Source organism: Ilyonectria robusta (assembly GCF_021365365.1).
Source record: "Ilyonectria robusta strain PMI_751 chromosome Unknown BGZ61scaffold_99, whole genome shotgun sequence".
NCBI classification, from domain to species: Eukaryota; Fungi; Ascomycota; class Sordariomycetes; order Hypocreales; family Nectriaceae; genus Ilyonectria; species Ilyonectria robusta.
The window spans coordinates 1,664-22,288 of record NW_025764533.1 but is presented as its reverse complement, the minus strand read 5'-3'; the positions used below and the strand labels follow the sequence as shown (position 1 = coordinate 22,288).

At 46.9% G+C, this 20,625-nt stretch overlaps 7 protein-coding genes across 7 annotated transcripts; 4 read left to right on the top strand and 3 right to left on the bottom strand.

The window, feature by feature from the left end:
- Positions 1-620: 620 nt before the first annotated feature.
- On the top strand, positions 621-3,144 carry BGZ61DRAFT_487846 (uncharacterized protein; the record flags this gene model as incomplete). Its single annotated transcript, XM_046250034.1, has 3 exons — positions 621-1,055; positions 1,233-1,556; positions 1,627-3,144. 3 exons carry the CDS (start codon positions 621-623, stop codon positions 3,142-3,144), a joined length of 2,277 nt encoding a protein of 758 aa, XP_046093375.1.
- Positions 3,145-4,024: 880 nt separating this feature from the next.
- On the bottom strand, positions 4,025-5,683 carry BGZ61DRAFT_375774 (heme peroxidase; the record flags this gene model as incomplete). The annotated part of the gene is made up of 2 exons (XM_046242445.1): positions 4,025-5,493; positions 5,548-5,683. 2 exons carry the CDS (start codon positions 5,681-5,683, stop codon positions 4,025-4,027), a joined length of 1,605 nt encoding a protein of 534 aa, XP_046093374.1.
- Positions 5,684-7,838: 2,155 nt separating this feature from the next.
- On the top strand, positions 7,839-10,577 carry BGZ61DRAFT_542198 (uncharacterized protein; the record flags this gene model as incomplete). The annotated part of the gene is made up of 1 exon (XM_046255153.1): positions 7,839-10,577. One exon carries the CDS (start codon positions 7,839-7,841, stop codon positions 10,575-10,577), a length of 2,739 nt encoding a protein of 912 aa, XP_046093373.1.
- Positions 10,578-11,412: 835 nt separating this feature from the next.
- Positions 11,413-13,115, top strand: BGZ61DRAFT_577923 (uncharacterized protein; the record flags this gene model as incomplete). The annotated part of the gene is made up of 2 exons (XM_046256262.1): positions 11,413-11,454; positions 11,505-13,115. The coding sequence occupies 2 exons, from the start codon at positions 11,413-11,415 to the stop codon at positions 12,870-12,872; spliced, it is 1,410 nt and encodes a 469-aa protein (XP_046093372.1). The 3' UTR covers positions 12,873-13,115.
- A 575-nt stretch (positions 13,116-13,690) lies between these two features.
- BGZ61DRAFT_501064 (RmlC-like cupin domain-containing protein) lies at positions 13,691-14,605 on the top strand (the record flags this gene model as incomplete). The annotated part of the gene is made up of 3 exons (XM_046251650.1): positions 13,691-13,979; positions 14,049-14,260; positions 14,342-14,605. 3 exons carry the CDS (start codon positions 13,691-13,693, stop codon positions 14,603-14,605), a joined length of 765 nt encoding a protein of 254 aa, XP_046093371.1.
- Positions 14,606-15,375: 770 nt separating this feature from the next.
- Positions 15,376-15,870, bottom strand: BGZ61DRAFT_487842 (uncharacterized protein; the record flags this gene model as incomplete). The annotated part of the gene is made up of 2 exons (XM_046250033.1): positions 15,376-15,791; positions 15,831-15,870. The coding sequence occupies 2 exons, from the start codon at positions 15,868-15,870 to the stop codon at positions 15,376-15,378; spliced, it is 456 nt and encodes a 151-aa protein (XP_046093370.1).
- Positions 15,871-18,753: 2,883 nt separating this feature from the next.
- BGZ61DRAFT_542196 (uncharacterized protein) lies at positions 18,754-19,636 on the bottom strand (the record flags this gene model as incomplete). Its single annotated transcript, XM_046255152.1, has 5 exons — positions 18,754-19,096; positions 19,161-19,285; positions 19,358-19,412; positions 19,469-19,515; positions 19,574-19,636. 5 exons carry the CDS (start codon positions 19,634-19,636, stop codon positions 18,754-18,756), a joined length of 633 nt encoding a protein of 210 aa, XP_046093369.1.
- Positions 19,637-20,625: the final 989 nt, after the last annotated feature.

Below are 20,625 nucleotides of genomic sequence, written 5' to 3'. Positions count from 1 at the left end.
CAGTGCGGAAGCATACCTTGTTATCCTTGTGGCCTGTAGAGACAACCTTTGTTCACGCGTTGGACTATTAGCATGGCGTCCGCAGTCTGCAGTCTGCAAGCCGCTTTCTGCAACCCGGGGTGCATTGAACCATAGATATCATTCAAACCCATGTCTAGACCCTGAAGCACAACCCATTGAAGCGGGTCGTATGACTGCGGAGACTCTTGCTCCAGCTTTCCTCGGACAGACTAGATCATCCGAAAACGGATTCAGCTCTGCTGCAGCCAATATTTCTGCAGATCAATGCCTAAAATTTGCTCTCGCATTTACTGGATAAGCCTACGGTCCATGAGCGGACGCCACGAAAGGATTATGGCGTTGAGTAGACAGCTGAGTATGCGGGGAGTGTACCGCATTAACAATTGAACAAGATGTGTTCAAGACGGGCAAGCAATGCTGGCATATAATGCTAGGATTTGTCAGTTTGAGCTATAAGAACCCGGCTTTTTATCATAGAATCCTAAACCAAGCTACATAACAGCAGCTCCAAACTTCTCTTCCTCCTTCTCTTCCTTTTCTACTCTCCTCGTCAACGCCCCGATCATTCTATCTCTATCCCCTTCCATCTTCCCTCGACAATGGCTGCCTCCGACAAACGTCTCGCCGACATTGACCGGTCGAAGACTGAGCCCATCAACTTCGATGACTCCAAGCTAGGAAAGGTGAAGCCTCCGCTTGCATCAGCCGAGGGCTTTGGCCTCTCGTCCAGCGAGCTGCGGAATATCTTCGGCATGAGACCAAGTTCTTTCGGTAGCCTCCCGAGACGCATCGTCATCCCCGATCTCAAGGCTTCGGCCAAGGCCGATAGGCACTCGATGACGGGGTACCTGTACATCGTCGAACCTGTAGCTTGGGTGCCTCGCGTCCATCACGGCACTACAATCCCTCTGTCTGTCTTCAAGAAGCCGAATATCAAGAAGGAGCAACCTATTCTCGAGTCGGCCCTCAACAAGCCCGGCGTGGCTGCCCAGTTGATCACCAATACTGCCGGCGCCTATATCGGGACCAAGGCTGTATCTCTCACAAACAATCCTATTTACTCGACGGCGACTAAGGCTGGGCTTAAGATCTAAGATAACCTCTTTCTATTCCCAATCTACTAACTCACCGTATTCCCCATACTGCATATCCGCGCCCTCAAGTAACAGCATATCAACTTGCAGATAAATACAGCTAAGAAGCTCATCTAGACTAATACCAAGAAGCCTGGCTACTGGGATAAGATGATTATTACTGCAAAGCGCCTCTTATCTGCGGTAGGCAGTCTACAGCTCCACCTGCTTCCCCTCGAGGGCCCAGAGGACCTATCCAAGCTGCTCTTTATCCTGCCGGTGCCTCGCCTACTCAATTCCGGCAAGCTCGAAGCCGTAACGCTTGTGAGCCGATCCAGCTGGCCCGACTGGTACTTATATAAAGAGAACGCCTGGGTGAACGCTCCGGCCGATAAGTTCCTCATGGTCGCGGCGCCACAGAATCAGACGGCTTTCCAGGCTGTGACAATATGGGCACCATTGGTAAGTGTAATATGCTCCTTATCCTTCAGCAGCTTGCTATAAATTTATATGTACTAATATCTTAGTGAAGATTGAACCCGATGATTATTGTGGCACTAACGGCCAAGAGTGGAATGGCAACAAGTACACCAACAACACGGGCATCAACACCAGCACCAATACCTCTCAGTCCACCAAACCTCAGCCCACCATACAGACGGATACCAACAAGAACGCAGGAGTCCCCAAAACAAACGCCAACACCAACACCAACGCCAATACTAATAACAACATCAACGCCAATGACAATAGTCTCGAGCCTTCCAAGCAGAAGGTAGGACCTGTTTTTGGCGGCACCGGCGAAGACACGAAGCCCTCAAACAAGCCTGAAGCCGCTGTCAATCCACTACCTAACACAAGCAACACCAACACCAACATCAACACCAACAACTCCAAGCCTCAAAATGACAAGCCTGAGGCTATTACCGACTCCATCCCCAAGACTACTCCCGCAGTCAACTCTGGCTTTGAGTCCAAGCCCTGTGACACTACTAAGGACAAGCCCCTTGATGGCAAGGCAGTCCCTACCAACACGAACACGAACACCAACATCAACGGCTCCAAGCCTGAAGGTTCAACTCCTATCAAAAACGACCTGTCAAAGACCAACCCCACATCCAAAACTACTCCCGCAGTCACCAATCCTGTCTCTGACTCCAAACCCCGCGACAACGAGAAAGGCAAGCCTACTGACGGCACGGCCGTCCTTCCCAACGCGAACACTAACACCAATGCCAACACCAACAACCCCATCCCTCCAAAGTCCAAGCCCGACACGGTCGTTGAAAGCATCCCCAAGACTACTCCCACAGTCATCAACCCTGGCTCTGACAACAAGCCCTATGATACTACTCAAGGCAAACCTGTAAATGGCAGGCCCATCCCCGCCAGCACTGACGCTAACATACACGACAATAAGCCCATTCCTAACACAAATACAAACACCAACACCAACGTCAACGGTCCTAAGCCTGAAGATCTGAATACTATCCACAGGGACCTGCCAAAGACCAATCCCACGCCCAAGACTCTGCAGACAGATGTGAACCCTATTTCTGGCTCTCAGAACTGCGGCAATGGTCAAGACAAGCCCGTCAACAATAAGCCTGCTAGTGGCAAACCCGTTCCTACCAACACAAACACAAACACAAACATCAATGACACGCCTACCAAAGGCAAGCCTGACGGCGACAAGCCTGTAGAGAGCAAACCTGTCAATGATCGGCCCATCCCTGCCAACACAAACACAAACACCAATGTCAATGCCAAGCCCGTTCCCACCAACACAAACACCAATACCAACATCAACGGTTCTAAGCCTGAGGGTTCGACTCCTATCAAGCAAGACCTGCCAAAGACCACGACCGGGATTCTCCCCCCTCCAACCACCACCAACGCCAATGTGAACAACAACACGAACACAAACCTGAGCAGCAATCTTACCCCCCATTCGTGGCCTTTCCACGGGACTATCATCCTGCGCTGTCCTTGCTGCCCTCCTGATACTGCAACCATAACCATTAGTCCCCCGGCCCCCAAGCTAGTCTGACTGCCTCTCTGTCCTTCCGGCCTCTATTGCCCCTCCGATCTTGACTACCCCTCCTGGCCCTCTGAGTCCGACTGCCCGACGCCTGCCGATTCCTGTTTGGATTGTTTCCTTCGTTGCGTGGAATATTTAATGTTGAAAATGTCTCCATACCTTGCTAAGTCGATTCCTTTTGTTTCCTGGATGTCAAGAAAGGGAAAGTCTATCACACGCAGATCGCGGCTGTACCTAGGAGATTTATTTACTTGACATGTTTGTATTCTACAACACAGAGCTTAGTCACCATCCCTCATCCATATTTTCACCACACCTAAAGGCATGCATTATCAAGAAGATGTAAATACCGGCATCAGACCGCCAGATGAGAGCATTCTTGGTGTGAAAGACGCCGTGTTTTGCTATTCTTGACACCAATTAACAATCACCCTAATACGGCCGAGGTGACAGACCCAGTGTTGTGAGGGAGCTCAATTTGCGCGTTGAAAGCCGCGGATCGTCCTGCCTTGACAGTAATCTGAGCCTTGCCATCCACAGCTAATTCCACAACGGTTGAATGCCCTTGCGTTGCTCTGCAGTGGCGGGAACCTTGACCTGCCCATGGCTGACATTGTATGACGTTTCAGGAGGTGGTATCTTTCTTTTCTCAACCCAAGCACTAGGGAATCCACGTTCAACGATGTACGGGGAGTCTTTCAGCCTACATCCTCCCAAAAAGAGACAAATCAATTCATCCGAAACGCTCTTACAGGTCGGAGCATCGGCAGATAAAACCACTAGAATATTTCATTCATCGCTTGCCATCACGAACATGCAAGAGTGTATTTCAGATGCTAGAATATCAGAGCCTTAAGAGCCTCGCCAATCAAGTCTACACATTGCTAATCTAAGAAGGACAGGTAGTGGGCATAGAACCAGACTGCAGAAATTCAACCGCTGTAGGACTACTACCCCCTAGGGCGATATCGAATGTCGTGAATTGGTCGAAGACTTTAGCCTTGGCTTGATAAGCAACCCATCCATTTGACCTTTTCCCGGTAGCCTTAAATTGAAAAACCTCGGTCTTCAACTGGGGAACGGCGACGCCCTGTCTTGGCACCTTGTGGACAACTCGCAAAGTCAAAGGGCCCGATGCGTAGCTGTCGCGAACCATAGCTGTAACGATCATGGGCGCGGCACCGTTAGCCAACGCATCGCTCTTGAGACACGACTGAGAAAGCTGATAAAGGATAGTATCGTCCACCTTGTATCCTCCAGTCTTCTGATTATCATGAGTCTTGGTAAACTTAGTCGACGGCACTGTCTCCTGTACCCAGAATTTGCTAATGCCGCTCTTGCCATTGATTGTGGTATCGAAGTCAAAGGAAACAAACTGGTCAGCGATGCCACTGCTAAGGCCTAGTTGGAAGTTGGCGCGCTTGGCGGGCACAACCACCTTGCCCTTGCCATTTCGATCAGCATACACCAGCTTGACGGCAAGGTCATCTGGGTTTCGGCCGCTGCCCTTCGTGATCCTCATCCGAATGGTGCCCTGGAAATGAAGGTTGCCCTTGCTGTTGAGAGATAGGTCGTCGATATAAGGCTTAACGTCGTAGGCGTCGATGACTCTGGTTAGCTTCACCTTCCTCGGCACAGTGTCGATCATGCGGGTGAAGACATCAGCACAAATGGAGTTGAAGCCCGCCTTAGTTGCCAGCTTTTTCATCGTGGCGTGATCTGAAGAGAAGATGCGCTTATCAGAATTCAACGTATTGTTAGACGCAACAACCAAGGGGTTCTTGGTCTTGCCGCTCAGGAACTCGGTGACAACGCCGTTGTGGAAACTTGAAACGTCTTTCTGGAACGGCACTGATATCTCATTGTCAGGATCCACGTGTATTCCAGTGATATCTGGGAAGTCGACACTATGGACGCCACCCAGAGCATGTCCACAAGCAACCATAGCTGTCATGTCCTGCTTGGAGAAGCCGGCCTGGATGAAGGCTGCGAGTGTGTCGGCCAGATTGGTCTGAGGTTCTGGCACGCCTGGAGGCCCTGCCTTATTCGCATCAATACGACCCGCTCGGAATGGGATCTTGGGTCCGTCACACGCCCCAGTCGCCACGACGACGCCCAGAGCCACAAGATCCGAAGCTGAGGCGCGCGGATTGTGGAAGCCACTGAAGAAACCGAACGTATTGTTGAAGGCACTGCCAGGGTTCTCAGGCCGGTCAAGTTCCCAGAAGATGGACGCGTCGATTCCGCCTGTGCCGGCTTTGGCGTTATGTGTGACTGCGTCGTGGAACGCGGTCCGAATCCATTCAGCTGAGTTCTGGCGTCCCGGAATGTTAGTGCCGAAGGCACAGGTGGTGATGGCTGTAGACAATTAGCAATCTATCATTTTGGTCAATAGTGCCATTAAACAGTCACCATCGGCGAAACCGCGTCTCCTGAATCCTCCAATCATGGTATAGAGGTCCTCAACCTCGTCCCATTTCGACGGCCAGACTAGCTGTGAAGCAGCAACAAAGGGAGCGAAAGCAAAGACGACTGTGAGGTACCTCATGATGGGTAAAATCAAATGATGGCAAGACGTCTACGTAAGAGATGTAAAACAATGCCAAGAGCCATCTTCGAATTGGATAGGGGTGAGCGAGGGCTGATATTCAATTCAGACTTTTGGTTCTTCTATGAGCTCTGGGCCATATTCGCAAAATACGAGAATCATCTCGTGTTGTTAGTGTGAAAATCATCTCGTATTGCGACGGGTGTCGGAACTTTTGCACATGCACTAGACTACAAAGAGGGGTCAACGATTTGAAATTTTGCCGGGCCAGTAGCAATTGACGTATTGCAAGCCTGTGATTACAAGTTTGAGACACCAAGCAGGGGCGACAAGGATCCTTTAGTAGACGCGGTGGGTTAGAATGGAAGTTCTAAGACGCCGGGATTCCCGTTAAGGCTCTGGGGGAGTGCTGAGAATAAGTCCAGTGAAACTAATTTTGGACGCCCATCTTTGCCGAGCATGAGGATCCTACGTGGTGCCCTTATAATTACCGCCGGGATTCGAGGCAATGCGGAAGCTTGATTAAGGACAGCCTTTCCTAATTAGGTATCTGGAATATACACAAAGCAAAATAACTAACTAAGCGCACCAACGGAAGCTAGCAACATCACTACCAATTCCCCACGAGTATCACAAGGCGTATGAACACATCCAAATACAGGCAATTGAAAGATTAGATGGAGCTCAGTTTCTAGAATCCCGGATAGATAGCCAGGATGATGGGGACTAATGGGCGGTCAGATCAACTCCACAGCACGATACACGATAGGGGTGAAACAAACTCAAAGATGCATGAGGCACCACACCCTCTGCCCAATAGTCAACAAGGACCACGAAGAACTCAACCTCCAGCGGAAACAAGGCAGTCCAGACCGAAAATTGGTTAGAGTCTAGTCATCAAGGGCTGGAGATGCAACGCCAAAACCAACCAAGCCACTCTACAAACCTTACGCCAAAGGCCAAAGCCAGGTAGACCCATCGTCCCGAAAGGTCGATGTAGTTTCCAGAAAAGGAAACGCGATCGCCATCTTATTCGGTGTTTGAAGATTGATCCAGACGCCGCTGCACATATGCACACCCACTTGACGATATCTCGACTACCCTCGATCCTATGTCTTGCAACCACCAATACGCCTTCAGGGCGATTGACCTTCCTAGATCAGCATCAAGAGCTGCCGTGAGTGAGAGACCGCGACTGTTGGGTCACCGACCACTTTGACACACTTGTTAGTTACTCCATGCTCAGCATTAAGAACCGGAACTGGTACAGACGGAGAAGTCTAGGCTCACCCATCTGTATCTGCATCTACGAGGTACCATGCCCCGAGCCAAACGCGGCAAATTGCCTTACTACTCTTGGCCCAACCACACGGCCTTGTTGTTTGTTAGAATCCATCATTTATTTGTTAGAATCCATCATGGACTGGAATGCCGAGTGTCGAGGTGACTTGCAAAAACAGCTACATGGTCTTGTCTCTGGTCAACTCGGTTAAAACAGATACTGCTTTCATGGAGCTTCCATTCCCACGCTCAAGCAGAGAGTAATTGTACATAGTTAGATGATAGCCTGATAGGTCGGCTGCAAGCGCATAGTATGTGGGTTTGTCAATCAATAGTGCTCAATAGCCTCATCGCTAGTGCCATAGCTCAATCGTATCAGAGGTCGGCGGATGCTCTACCAATCCACTTCAGGCCACTCCGTCTTGCAACTAGACGAAACAAGTTTACCGCGCATGATGGATGCGTGGGGTCTCTCATGCCCTCGGCCAATTGGGGTTATCCATCTTGGCCACCTCAGCTTCGTATCCATGTTGTTCCGCTGTCTGGTGTGATTGAAGACAATGCAGTCTTTCCGCTCTTTGCCTACATGGATCTACTCTTGATTTAATCATACATCTTGTATCCTTTCCTATACCTAGGGCATCACAGAATCACCATTTTATTTCCGGGCCCAAGTTGTGCCCTTAGTCCTCCGCGCGCATATTCCTACCGTCGAGAATTGATCAGCGATACGGCCTCCCCTACACTAGCACTTCTTCAGGCTATCGTGGCAACGCCGACGCTAGATGGTAAAATTGCCGCAGTATCGTCGGGCAGTTAGAGCTTATCTGTCCTGGACGGCAAGAAAAGCCACGAGGGCCACAACAGGACGGACATGTTTGAACTCCAGCCGCATTCATGTCACGATTGTGGCTCAGTGACCGGCGTTTCAGCCTACCTCGCCGATCTCCTGGACTTTCTCAATGCCTGCATCACGAAGCCGGATGATGATCCCCGGATGCGTCAAACAGCTCTGATGGCTCTCACAGCGCAACGTCCTGATCTTGATGCTCCTGGGCTCTGTTGCGCCGATTCCAACGCTCTGGTGCCCTATATTGTCACTGTCAATGAGACGCTGGAAGCCTTTATCGCCGCTCGTATTAGCAAGAAACTCGACATAGGCGGAAGCGGATCCTGTGGTGATCTTGTCGAAGAAGAAGAGCACAGTGGAAACAAGCAAACTCGGGGCGACGTTAGCCGGCATATCTTCAGTGGTCCTCTTGCCGAGCAGGTGTTTCCCTTTGACGTGTTTCCATTCAACCAGGCACGAGATTCCATCAAGACCTACCTATCTGCCTTCGGCTTGACACCACTAGATGTCTTGCAGACGTTCCGGTCACCTGGGGCTGTACTGGGCCAATTCTCCGATCTGAAACCGCTGGTAGCAACATCGCCCTTAGAAAAGGAGGATATGCTTGAAGCAGCCACATGGGTCTGCGATCGAGCAGTTGTGGCCGAGTTGCTTGGGCTAGACCCTCTGGGCTTTGCCGCTATCACAGGAGAGACCATTTACCCCATCTCTTTTCTCGACAAAGCAGTCGCTCTCGGGGAGGCGGGCGGCGACAGCGGCGCAGCGCGTAATGCTCATTGGATTCCGCCTGTACATACAAGCTGGGGCTATGCATCTTCCGAGGCGATGCTGGATGACAAAAACGAAGAGACTGGAGGCCTTGGCTTCATCCGCACGCAATTCCTTCCTCGGTCTGGCTTGTCGTTTCAGGAACTCAACGACCTCGTGAACGGACTCTATTTCAAGCGACGTCTTGTCATTACTAACTCAGACTCGACCAGACCTGTCGCTGGAGATCTTTCGGAAATGCGGCTGTGCTCTTTCAACACTGAAGAAGCCACAGCGCCAGATACAGATCTGGAAAAATCCAGCTTCGTTGGGCGATTGACCAAAGAACTCTGCCAGGAGCTCCAGAGCTTCATCCGCCTCAAGAAGGCGCTAGGGTGGTCAATAATTGACCTGGACATCGCCATATCGGCCCTCACCGAAAACCAGGTTGCCAACAGCCCATCGCTTGCCCCTCGTTGTCCGGGAATCTCTGTGCGGCTTCTTGAGAGTCTTGCCAATACCGTTAGACTGAGCCGACTAGTACAAGTGCCAGTAGTACAACTTCTGCCATTGTGGTCGACCATCGATTTCCATGGCAAGACCTCACTCTACCACCAGTTGTTCGTGGGACCTGGGCGCATCCTACTCCATGACCAGTTCTTCAAACCAGACGAGGGTCCTCCCCTAGCGCGTGCAGGGACAATCCAGCACCACTCTTCTACTTTGCAGGCTGCACTCAACCTAAATCACAACGACTTCGACAGCTTGTTACTCGCAGCAGGGATTGAAGGCAGCGAAAGGCTGACCATAGATAGCCTGTCTTGCATTTATCGCCATTCACGAATGTGTGAACTTCTCGAAGTCCATCCGACTGAGTACCTGGATGTCAAGAGATTATTCCCTAGCAACACAGATATGTTCCAGGATCCAAAGACGACCTTTGGCGTTGCGAACAGTTGGCGACGACTAACACGAAATGATTGGACCTCGTCCGAGATCCTCGCAACTCTTCGGTTCAACTCTACTAGCACCACCATGGTTGCAGAAGACCATATCGGTACTGTGGCCGCAGCCTCAGAAAGCACTATCTTACACGCCAAGTTGATCAACAAATTGCGTCTTAGTGAAGAGGAGTTGAAGCTCTTTACGGATTCAGGCATCACCCTGAAGGCAAATCTCAATGCCCTCGATCTAGCTGGTCTCATAAAGCTAGAGGGCTATAGGGATCTCCGGGAAAAGACAGCCGCAGAACATAATGCTCTCGTCAATTTCTTTGAATGGGCTGCTAAGTGCACCAACGCAGACGGGTTAGCTGAGAAGCTCGCAGACGCGACAGGCTGGCCCGTTGCCCAGGTCTCCTCAGCCCTGGAAATCAGATACCCGGGTCTGAGCAGAAAAAAGATGGCTCAATATCTTTGTGATATCACCGAGCTCGCGTCTCTTGCCGATATCATGGACATGTCAAAGCGCATACACATGGTTTCAGAGAGTCCTCTCTCGCGGCCCATCTCGGTACTGTTCCAAATTGCTGTTCCGACGCCTCCCGGCCGGATAGATGACGATTTCACCAATGCATCAGCTCTGCAGGCCATGCTCAGCGATGGACAAGCTGCTGAATGTGCCATGCTAGCTCGGGAGAAGCAACGGGATGCGCTCGTCAAACATGTTCTACAGCTTCCGACAATACGTAACCGAAAAATTCATAACGCAGATGACCTATTCGACTATTTTCTCCTTGATGCTCAGATGGGACCACAAATGAAGACCACACGCATAAAAGGAGTCATCTCGTCGGTGCAGCTCTTCGTCCAGAGATGTCTCCTTGGCCTTGAAAAGGATTCAGGTGTCTTGAGTAGACATATCAACAAAACTAAGTGGGCATGGATGCAGCAGCACAACACGTGGCAGGCTAAACGCAAAGCCAACCCACAACCCGAGGACCAGATCGACCCGTCGCTACGAGACGAAAGTCGCAGCTGGATCAGGATTCAGAGAGAACAACATCAGAGACTCTAAATGCGGCATTCCAAAGCACACTCGAGCTACCCTGGCAAGACGAGATGAAGAAACCAAGGCAAACGCTCCCACCAGCTTGCTTTATTTCCTCAATCTCCAGCCCCAAACCGCTGCTGGCCATCCGTCCCGACAGGGCTAGCGATAAGGAGCCCATTCGGCCACTCTCGTACTAGGAAAACAGAGACTTGGTACAATGACGGACCTTGTTGTCAATGAGAAGAGAGACACCGACCGGGTAGACAGATTCTCGGCCTTCATGTATTCTCTAAGTCGGAAGATGAATAGCTTCGTCGTTCCCAGGACTTCTTTGGGCTTAGGGTCTGGTCAGCTCAAGTTCACTTCAAAGCTCTGACAATCAGGCTAAGAGGCTGACTTGTTACTTGCTAGAGGCGTAATGTTCCTTTGGGTCATATTCAAACAGATGAAAACCTCGTTTTCTATAGAGTTGAGTCCCTGGATAGGTTCCTCATTGAGCTCATCTGTGCTTGAAATTTGTCGTCATGTCTAACATTCCCGGTTCTCTTACAGGGTCCTACAGCTCCCCATTGTCCCACTGAGTCCGATCACTCTCATGCAAGCCAACCTAGAAGATGCGACCCTGACAAGAACCTTTCTCAAATTTAACACTTTTCGTACGACTCTGCAGTTGGACAAGCTTAATAAACCTGGGATGGGATTGATTTATGTCTACGTTAGAAGTAGAAGCAGGGTTGTCGTGCTGAGTGTGATCACGTGACTCCATCCTCGATTAGCCAGCTAATTCAAGCGTCCTCCACTGTGCCACATAACAACCGTATTTTCAACTCAACAATTGACCAAGTGAATAAACGCCTCCATGGCCGCGCTCATAAAACTGCCAACCGAAGTGTTGCAACAGGTATTAGACAGATCATCGAAGATTTTGACCTCAGTACTAAGTTGGCATAGATCCTGTTGCATGTCCACGATGGTTTTCAAAGACATCGTTTTGGAAGATACCACCCGCCGCTCGGTCGGTACGAATTGAAAGGGATCAATCATCGGGCAAACTTATGTTCTCTACGTTCAGTCAACCGGCTGTTCAATCAACTCGTCACGCCATTACTGTTCCAGCATGCCGTCATCACTTCCAGCAGTGGCGTCACGCGTCTTCAACAATTATCGAAGAATCCCTCACTCCGCGGACTTGTCCGTCGCCTAGAGATCTGCGTCGAAGTCCAACCTATAACAGACTTTGACGCTTTCGACGCAAAGTTGAAGACGAATGAAGACAAGAATCTGAAATATCTCGCACGACTAGCTATCGTCATCCACAGTACCTTGCCAAGGTTTTCTGGCCTTAAGATCTTGAAGCTCGACTTCACGGCAATTCCATATCGGCTCGACCGGGAAAATTATGATCTAGGGAGCCCTGACGGCTACTGGGAGCAGGACACTGCGAACCTCTTCGAATCCTTGGCTACAGCTATGCGCAGATCTCAGCTTAACAGGCTAGATGAAGTTGACCTCTCACTTCCACTCGCATTTGACTTTGGCCACTTTCTGGACGACGATGACGACAACGACGACGACACAAAACCACATTCAACACGGGCTCTTTTCCAACGACTCAAGCATCTCAGGCTTACCTATGAGCATTGCACCGACGAAGGCGAGGGCGTAGAGTTCCGGTGGAGGCAGCCCAATGAAGAGTATGATAAATACATCCGACAACTACTGCTGCTTGCGCCGAATATACACTCTCTAACACTCCAGGGCTCTGACGTACTCATGCTTGACCAGCCAGCAATCGCTCCTCTACGCCTGCGATCGCTGGACCTGCAGAGCCTGTCGATAACTGGCGATGCCTTCACTGCGCTTATCCAGCAATCTATAGCACTCGAAGATGTCATTCTACGTGGTGTCTATCTCGAATCTGGCACGTGGAAGGAGATTCTCTCAGCGATGAGCCAGTTGCCGATTACTTCCTTCTACATCGAGACGTGCGGTTACCAGATTGAAGGCGAGAATGGGGACTTTCGCCCGCTAAGTCCGGGCTTCCGACCTAGCGATGCTTTCATAGAGACGACTGAAGCTGACGATCTCGATGCTTGCGAGGCGGTGTTTTCACAGGTGCAGGAGAATAAGCGTCAGATATATGGAAGTAAATACGACGAGGCTGCGGACGTAGAGCGCAGGGGAGTTGAACTAAGGACGATTGAGATGAAATGGGACGCGCTAACCGAGTTTATGAAGCGCAGGTATGCCGCCGAGGTGTCTGAGGATGAGTCTTCAGAAGTTGAGATAACTGACACTGAGGCATCCGATAGTGAGTAGATTGCATCGAGCCATGATATCTATCACAAATAGCATAGATGCTTTGTATGCTCTTATTTAGTCTCGGCTGTAATAGTTGCGGTAGCCTTGGTCGCATATGAGGCTGACACCGCAGTAAGCTCTCAAGCAGTTAGAATAATTAGAATGGTAACGGCTAGATAGGAAAAGTATGCTGGGCCATATGGAGGAGTTCGTGGTTTGTAGAGTAGCCAGTACAGCAGGTTTATCGTGAGGCATGGATGCAATGTGCAAAGTGCGATGCTTCTAGATCTGCTTTCTTTGGCAGCCTGTCACGTCGGTGTCAAGATTCTTTCCTGAGATAGCATCAATGTGAGTGTTTCGCCTCCGAACCCCCGTCTAAGGTGAATGTGGGTTGAGAAAGCCAACTTAAATTCGCCATGTTTAGGATGAGGACATCGTGATTCGCACCGCACATTCAGTGACAAATCTTTCGTCATCATCCCGCGCGGTTATGGGCGCTAGCCTAGGAATCGATAGACACCCCCGGCCGCTAACTCCACTACGCGCGCGCGCGCAGTTCTGTCAGCATTTATCAGCTTGATTTCAAAAAGTGTAGAATATTCGGCCACCGAAAACGGGTAGTTTTCATATCAAGTCAAATGTAATAGAAATACGAAGGAGACGTCTCTGCGAAGATGAAATTTTAGAGGGCCTTCAAGGGATAGTAACGACACCACCAAACCAACACTACATCTAGACGAAACCGCATACTTCGTTCGAAGCATTCTAGGCTCCTTTTCATTCCAAGGGCTTTTCCAACCAAGACCAGAAACCCTTGTTCAACGACGCAACTAGCTATGCCCGAATTAAGGGGAATCAGCAAAATCTTCCCTGCAATAGAACAGGCAGAGGGCGCTGGCGCTCGAGTTCGGCGGTCTATCGGCAGCATGCGCATGCGAAACTTCTCGCCCTTTCTCATGCTCGACCACATGAACGAGAACAATAGCGCAGGCTTCCCGGATCATCCTCACCGAGGCCAAGAGACGGTAACATATATCCTTAAGGGATCCGCTGAGCATAAAGACTTTCTTGGGAATAAGGGTATTCTCTATGCTGGCGATCTGCAATTTATAATGGCAGGAAGAGGTATTATATATTCTGAACAACTCTTGGCTGATTCTGACGGAAGCCCTGGAGCTGGCTTTTAGCTATGAGTTGACCTCCCAAAGCATCTGAAAATGTGTGAACCGAGATACCGAGATCTGAGAGCCCGAGAAATCCCAATTGCACATCTCGATAACGGCAGGATACTAGTCAAGATTATTTCGGGCACATCCGGTAACGTCAATAGCATCAAAGACTTAGCATACACCCCGGTTTGGTATCTAGACGTCGAGATCCAACCTGGTAGTGTACTCGTTCAGCCTGTACTGAAAGGATAGAACGCCTTCTCCTATGTGTTTAAGGGCCACGCCAACTTTGTTACTTAACCCAACCTCTTGACCAAGGTTGAGGCATATAACACAGTCCTTTTCAAAACCAAAGGGGAGGCTATTAGCATCCAGGTTCCTGAAAATACACCTAGCAATACCCGCCTCCTTCTTATCGCAGGCCAGATATTGGATCAACCAGTTGTTCAACATAGACCCTTTGTATTAACTAGCACTGAGGGAGTCCAGCAAGCTTTTGAGGATTTCTACAGTAGCAAGAACGGATTCGAAAGGGCTAAGGGATGGCAGAGTGAGAATATGAGGCGGAGAATGAGTATTTGAAGGAGCACTAGTAGCGGCGGAAGCGCATGTTACAGACATATATAAAATCAGATATCTACATCTCATACTTCATTGTTGAAGTATGCAACGAGTTCAACGTCGAGGCAGTCACCTTATTGCAACCACATCTAGGTAGAGTAACATATCCAGTTCACGGATCCTTCCTAAGGTCGAAGGCAAATGAAACTTGAAGTCGAGGGCCAAGGAATGTCTTCATTTGAATCCTTCGTTCTGCACTGCTCAACCCCACCGCTTGAGCACCCTATTGCTGATATTTCCTCACATGATGACCTCGAACTGCATGATGGATGAATATGCAACCAGATAAATCTACTTCACTTTAAGCTAAGCTAGGACACAAATCTGTGATCACGGCACCCTAGATCTCCATTCAGCTCACGCACATTGCCAAAACTCAACAGCTCAATCAGTCTTAAACAGACTTCAATGACTGGGGATAAACCCGGCAGCCTTGAATTATTTTAAATCGGTTGAGACGTAACAGATTTGCCTTATTTCACATAGCAGCTCCTCGATGCTAATGTATCTGGGCATAGATGCCTTCATGGCTGAAATAAGTAGGCCGAGTGATATAGGGGCAATAATGACGAGACCTAGAAGAATAAGCTGAACAGCAGCTTTAGGGTGAAGAATGGATTTTCGGTCTCGGTAACAAGCGGCCTAATGTCTAATAGGATTTGAATTACTAAACTAATACGTTTTATTTAACAGAGCAAACATTTCACCTACAATGCTACGAGCACTCTAACTCATGATCGCTCCAATCTCTTCAGAGCCTCTCCATCTCCTTTCTTCCACGGGTGTGTCTCCTCAATTGAGCGTATCATGCCTTCATGGTGCGGAGACCGCGGTTTAATCGAGGCCTCAAACGGTTCTGAGTGGCTGATGACACCCGATGTAAACTGTAACTGAGGGCTACCCTCCCCTCTAGTAGCTGCTCGCCCCTCAATGTTGAAAACAGCAAGGGATTGTGAGATATTGAGGAACAGCGCTTGGTCAGCAAGAACGCGCCCCGGGCAGATTCGTCTGCCAAAGCCGAAGACATACTTATGAGGGTCTGTTTCTGGGCTTAGATCTTCAGTTTTGAGGAAGCGTTCAGGTTTGAATGTTATAGGGTCATGGTAGACTTCTGGATTGTATGTAAAATACCTAGTACTATAGTTAACTAGAATTCGATTAGCCAGTTATAAAAGAAAACACTCACTAAATATTAGGAAGTAATATTGCGCCTTTAGGAATTGCATATCTATTAATTATATCGTCCTGGGAGCTAGTATAAGGCAGTCCTATAGGAGTAACAAGGTGCCAGCGTAGAGCTTCTTTAACCAAAGTATTAATATATAGCAAGTTATCACAATCAGCTAGGTTAGGTAATTAATCCTGACCTACGATTTTATCGATTTCTACCTGGGCTTTATACTAAACCTCTGGATATAATATTATCGCCAGGAAGAAGTAAGTAATTAAAGAAACAGTCTGGAAATATTAGCTAATATACCAATAGCAACAAATAGGAAGTGTATACTATATTAGTACCTGTAGTATATAGTACTATTGCCAACTACTTATTTATTAGCTTCTCCTCTACTAAGTTACCTCTAGTATTAAGTAAACTTAATAGAAATAAGGTATTATATATCCCTTAGGACAGTTACTCTTTTATAAATATATAGAGTATATTAATAATATTTTGCAAATTAAAGTGTATCTTTTTAGCAGTTTATTTAAATAATATACTAGAAAACCAGTTAGATAGATATCTTACTATAGAGATTTTAAAGGGATATTAATATATATATATTTAAGGTTAAAGTATACTTATAAAATAGAAAAATATCTACAGCCTACGATCTAGGTGTAGTAGCAGTAGCAAACTGCTCTATTATATTTCTAATTATATTAATAAGCAGATTGCTCTTAAAGAGTTCTAAGTAATAGCTATAAGCTATTTCTAAGATAATTAAGCTAGCTTCTCTATAGTAATATATCTATTAGTAAAGTAATACTTACTAGATATACTTAAATTTACTAATCTTTTAATATAATCAAGTAAACTATCGGGATTTTTAAGAAGATATATTAAGAAATAGCTAATTTTAACTTTTTAGAGTTTATTATAATACCCAGTAAATAACTTAGAGCTAATAATTCAGCTTATTCCTCGATGAGGGAACCTAGTGTTTGAATTTACTGCATTTTCGTTGCGCGCATGTCACAGTTGCCAAGGCCCAAGTTTTGGGTTTCAAGCTGCTTTTTTCTTCTCTGCCGGAATCCTATCTAACTTTTTCAACTCTAACCTTGATGAATGCACTGAAAACTCCCACAACCCAACCTCTAGAACGCCCCGAGATCCAAGTCATTCAAATCCCCCCTCCAGCCAGCATCCTAGGTGGCTAGCATCCGTACCAGCCCGACGCAGCATAATAACTCCTAGAACCAGGGGTTGTATTTTTTACAGCTAATTTCTATAAGGAACTTTTGGCCCCTGTTGTTGTTAGTGTTTTAATATTATCAGCCAGGTCATATAATGTAGCTATTTCTATCCAGATAAATATAATATTGATACTAGTAGCCTAACTTCCCTGCAGATTGGCTTTGTTCCTATTATTAAGAAATAGACTGCATCTAAAAATGGCTAATATAATTCTTTGGTTTTTATCTAGGCATTCTAGATGGTATGGTAAGAGGTCTAGGAGGTTTCTTTCTCTAAGAAATTTTAGATAGTTATCCAGCTTGTATCTTTCCCTTTTATCTTAAAGATTCCAATGGAATCCTGTACTATACTGGAATCTAGAGTTGTATCCCTAATATATAGGGATATATATAATAAGGGCCTTGCAATTGATGGTTGATATGGTAATAAGTTATTTAGATGAAATTTATTAAGATGGGATGAGTATTAGAAGGGAAGTTAGTCCCTTAACGATAGGAGACGTCTCTCTTATATCCTATTACTCGGAATAAGATTACTATCTTAAGATTGTTAACTACAGATAGTAAGGTTATTAACTATAGATAATAGAATTGAAGTTAGAGGGGTTGAATGAAAGCTTTAGGTAGAGACTGGTGGGCAATAATCTTATTATTTAGTTACTATTTCTTTTAGTACTGGATGTAGCTCTTATTATTTATTCCTATTATTTGAGATTACTATATAAGTTTAATTTATCTAATAATATTAAGTAAAGCTAAAAAAACTAAATAATTTAGCTTATATTCTTATAATAGATATAGAAATAATTTCTATATTGGGAGAATATTAGAAAATTGCCCTAACTAATTTTTTAAAACTGAATTAGATTTTATTATTTTAATTATTAATAAAAGTTACTTATATATTAGCGGTAAAAACTTGTATAGGCCTATTTAAGTACTTAAGAGCTTTTTTATTTAGAAGCTCTATAGTAATCTTAGTATTATTAATAATAATTATGTTTTAGCAATCTCTTTAATTCTACTTAGATATATTATTCAGACAATATACTATAGATATCCTTATACTTAAGCTAATAATAGGCTTCTAGCTTACTAGGTTTCGGTAAATTAAGTATATTTCCAACTAATAGAAGTCCCTTAGAACCCGGCGGCAGATTTGCTTATTTTCCTTTGCTTTCAGTAGCCCATTTACTAATAAAAATGGCTAATAGTAATGTTGTGGCCACACTGGCTAGCGTGATTGTAGACACTATATTTAGGAACGGTGGAATGGAGCACTGTAGAAGAAAAATAAAAGCGCCCGGAAAACATCCTCTTTTATTATAGTGCCAGATTTCTAGCCTATAGCAATATATATCTGTGTTAAGAATCTAGGGTTACTTTCAGAGTGGATATTTCTTGACTCACCCAGTTTTCTAGAATCTAGAACCAATCGCCCAGGGATGATTAGTTTCATCCTACAAAGAAACCTTCCCAACCAAGCCAAATGGCCGAGACTTTATAGATCTTGCACCATTAAGCCAATAGATCATCACACAATGTAACCAGCATTTCAAACCCGCTGTACCCACTCCGAGGCCCTCAACCACAGCTAAGATCAGCCGGACGGAAGGAAGCATACTAGCTCAGCCATTTCAGGAGGTGGGAGGTGGAACGGGAGTTCGGCAGTTTTAGTTCGCGGTGAGAAAGTACTAGGTGGAAGTCTTAGGGCTTCGTGATGGCACGGTTTTCCTTTTTACGCATGGGTAGGATAGCACATGAGTGTACATACCACACAGTGTTCGGAACTCGTCCCATGAAGATGGGTTGGAGGTAGTAGGGTGTGCCCTTTTCACAGATGTGAGCTGAACTCCAACGTCACTGTGTATCTTGGCGAAATCTGTCAAAGTGTTGAACGATTTCGCTTCGGCACGATGAAGTTGCATTGTTCGTTCCGTAGGCAAAATCCTGTCGGCGCCTTGCTTTCGCAGTAGATCGAGAAATCCGAGAATAAGCGACGAAGCCGCAATCTTTTTGTTGATCACAGGCGCCACGCTAGTGTATCTAAGATATCAGCATCGAATCAATAGGAGTAATGAAAGAAGTTGTGTAGACTCACGCTTCTGAAAAAAAGGCAACAGGGTCCTCGAAGTAAAGAGCGAGATCAACCATGGCTAGTCCATCTGCTTTGCCACAGGTTTTGGATGTGTAAGCATCCAGGCAAGGTTGGATAGTCTCACGAGCCTAAACCAAGATAGAGCTAGGGGTTTCAATGGCAGAAGGAGTCGAGTCGTCAGAAATGGGCACTAAATTTACAATGACCCGGCACTGATCCGCAAAGTGACGGTAGGACGAGATGGCAGATGTCAGTCTGTTGAAGTCAGCTTCCCAAGGCTCGTTCCAATTTGCTCGGCCACAAAAACCTACCCTTTGCGGAAAGCAATGAGCTGGTCTTCAACCACTATCGCCAGTCCCTAGCGATTGTCATAACCAGGTAAAAAAGTCAAGCGGCAAATCGCCTTTGTGGCTGACGGCAATTCTTTCAAAAAGAGCATAATGCTTTCGCTGAAGTGCAAGCTTGAGGATGTCGCGCATGGCCTCGCCGTCGATTGATATGTTATGAAGAAGAGAAGGGGAAAGTTATTACCGTGACACGATACCAGTGCGTGACCGAAGGCCCATAGTTTCCCATGTAGCCTTCGTATTCGTCTTCAGCTTCAGGACCCTCAAAGCAGTCATCTTCCAGGATGTCGTCTTCGTCAAGACTAAATTATGTTGTGGCACGATTAGGTTCAGGGTAGCTATCTATTGACTTGCGAATTTGAGCGACCCGTATCTGCAGTCCCCCACACTTTATTTCAGCTTCTGCAATAGACTGGGCCTCTCGGGACAGGCCATGTGTCGATCCCCTGCAATCAAAGCCTATGATTGGACAAAATAGTGCAGAGTAAGCGCTTGCGAGGGAATCGGGAGCTTAGTCCCAATAATCGGAAGCTTAGTTCCGTTACCCATGTCAGCTGAAAAATGTCTTTAAGATGCGGCTTGCGGCTGCTTTCTTTAAAGCTGTTTCGTTCTGTGACAATTTTATTTCCGACACGAAGTTCATCCAGAGACATCTAGACGTTTATCGACTGTGTTTTCAATTTGAAACATATTTCAAACTTCCATGCAATGCATCCTCTGAAATTTCTTGTCTTCCTTGTCGCCCCATCGATGGCAGCGACAGACCCCATCACGGTAAATTCTACCTCCTCAGGTGGTGAATCATAACTAATTGACTCTTGTGCAGTCTAGGCACTTTAGTCAGAGGAACTACAAGGGTGCCCACGCTGATATCCGCGGTTGGGGGTGCGCAAACGTCAACAAAATGTCTGGTCAATACCTACCCATCTCTCTAGTTCTCCTATGCTAACAGATCAACAGAGGGTTCAAAGTCAAAAGTATCCATAAGACCAAGAAGTCCTTTTGTTACGCGTACAGGTAAGCACTAAAATAGTGTACCGAAGGCATGATCTAACAATCATACAGCAAAGTAAATTGTAAAGGCACAAAAATTTACTTCTCACGCGATGTACCCGACATGG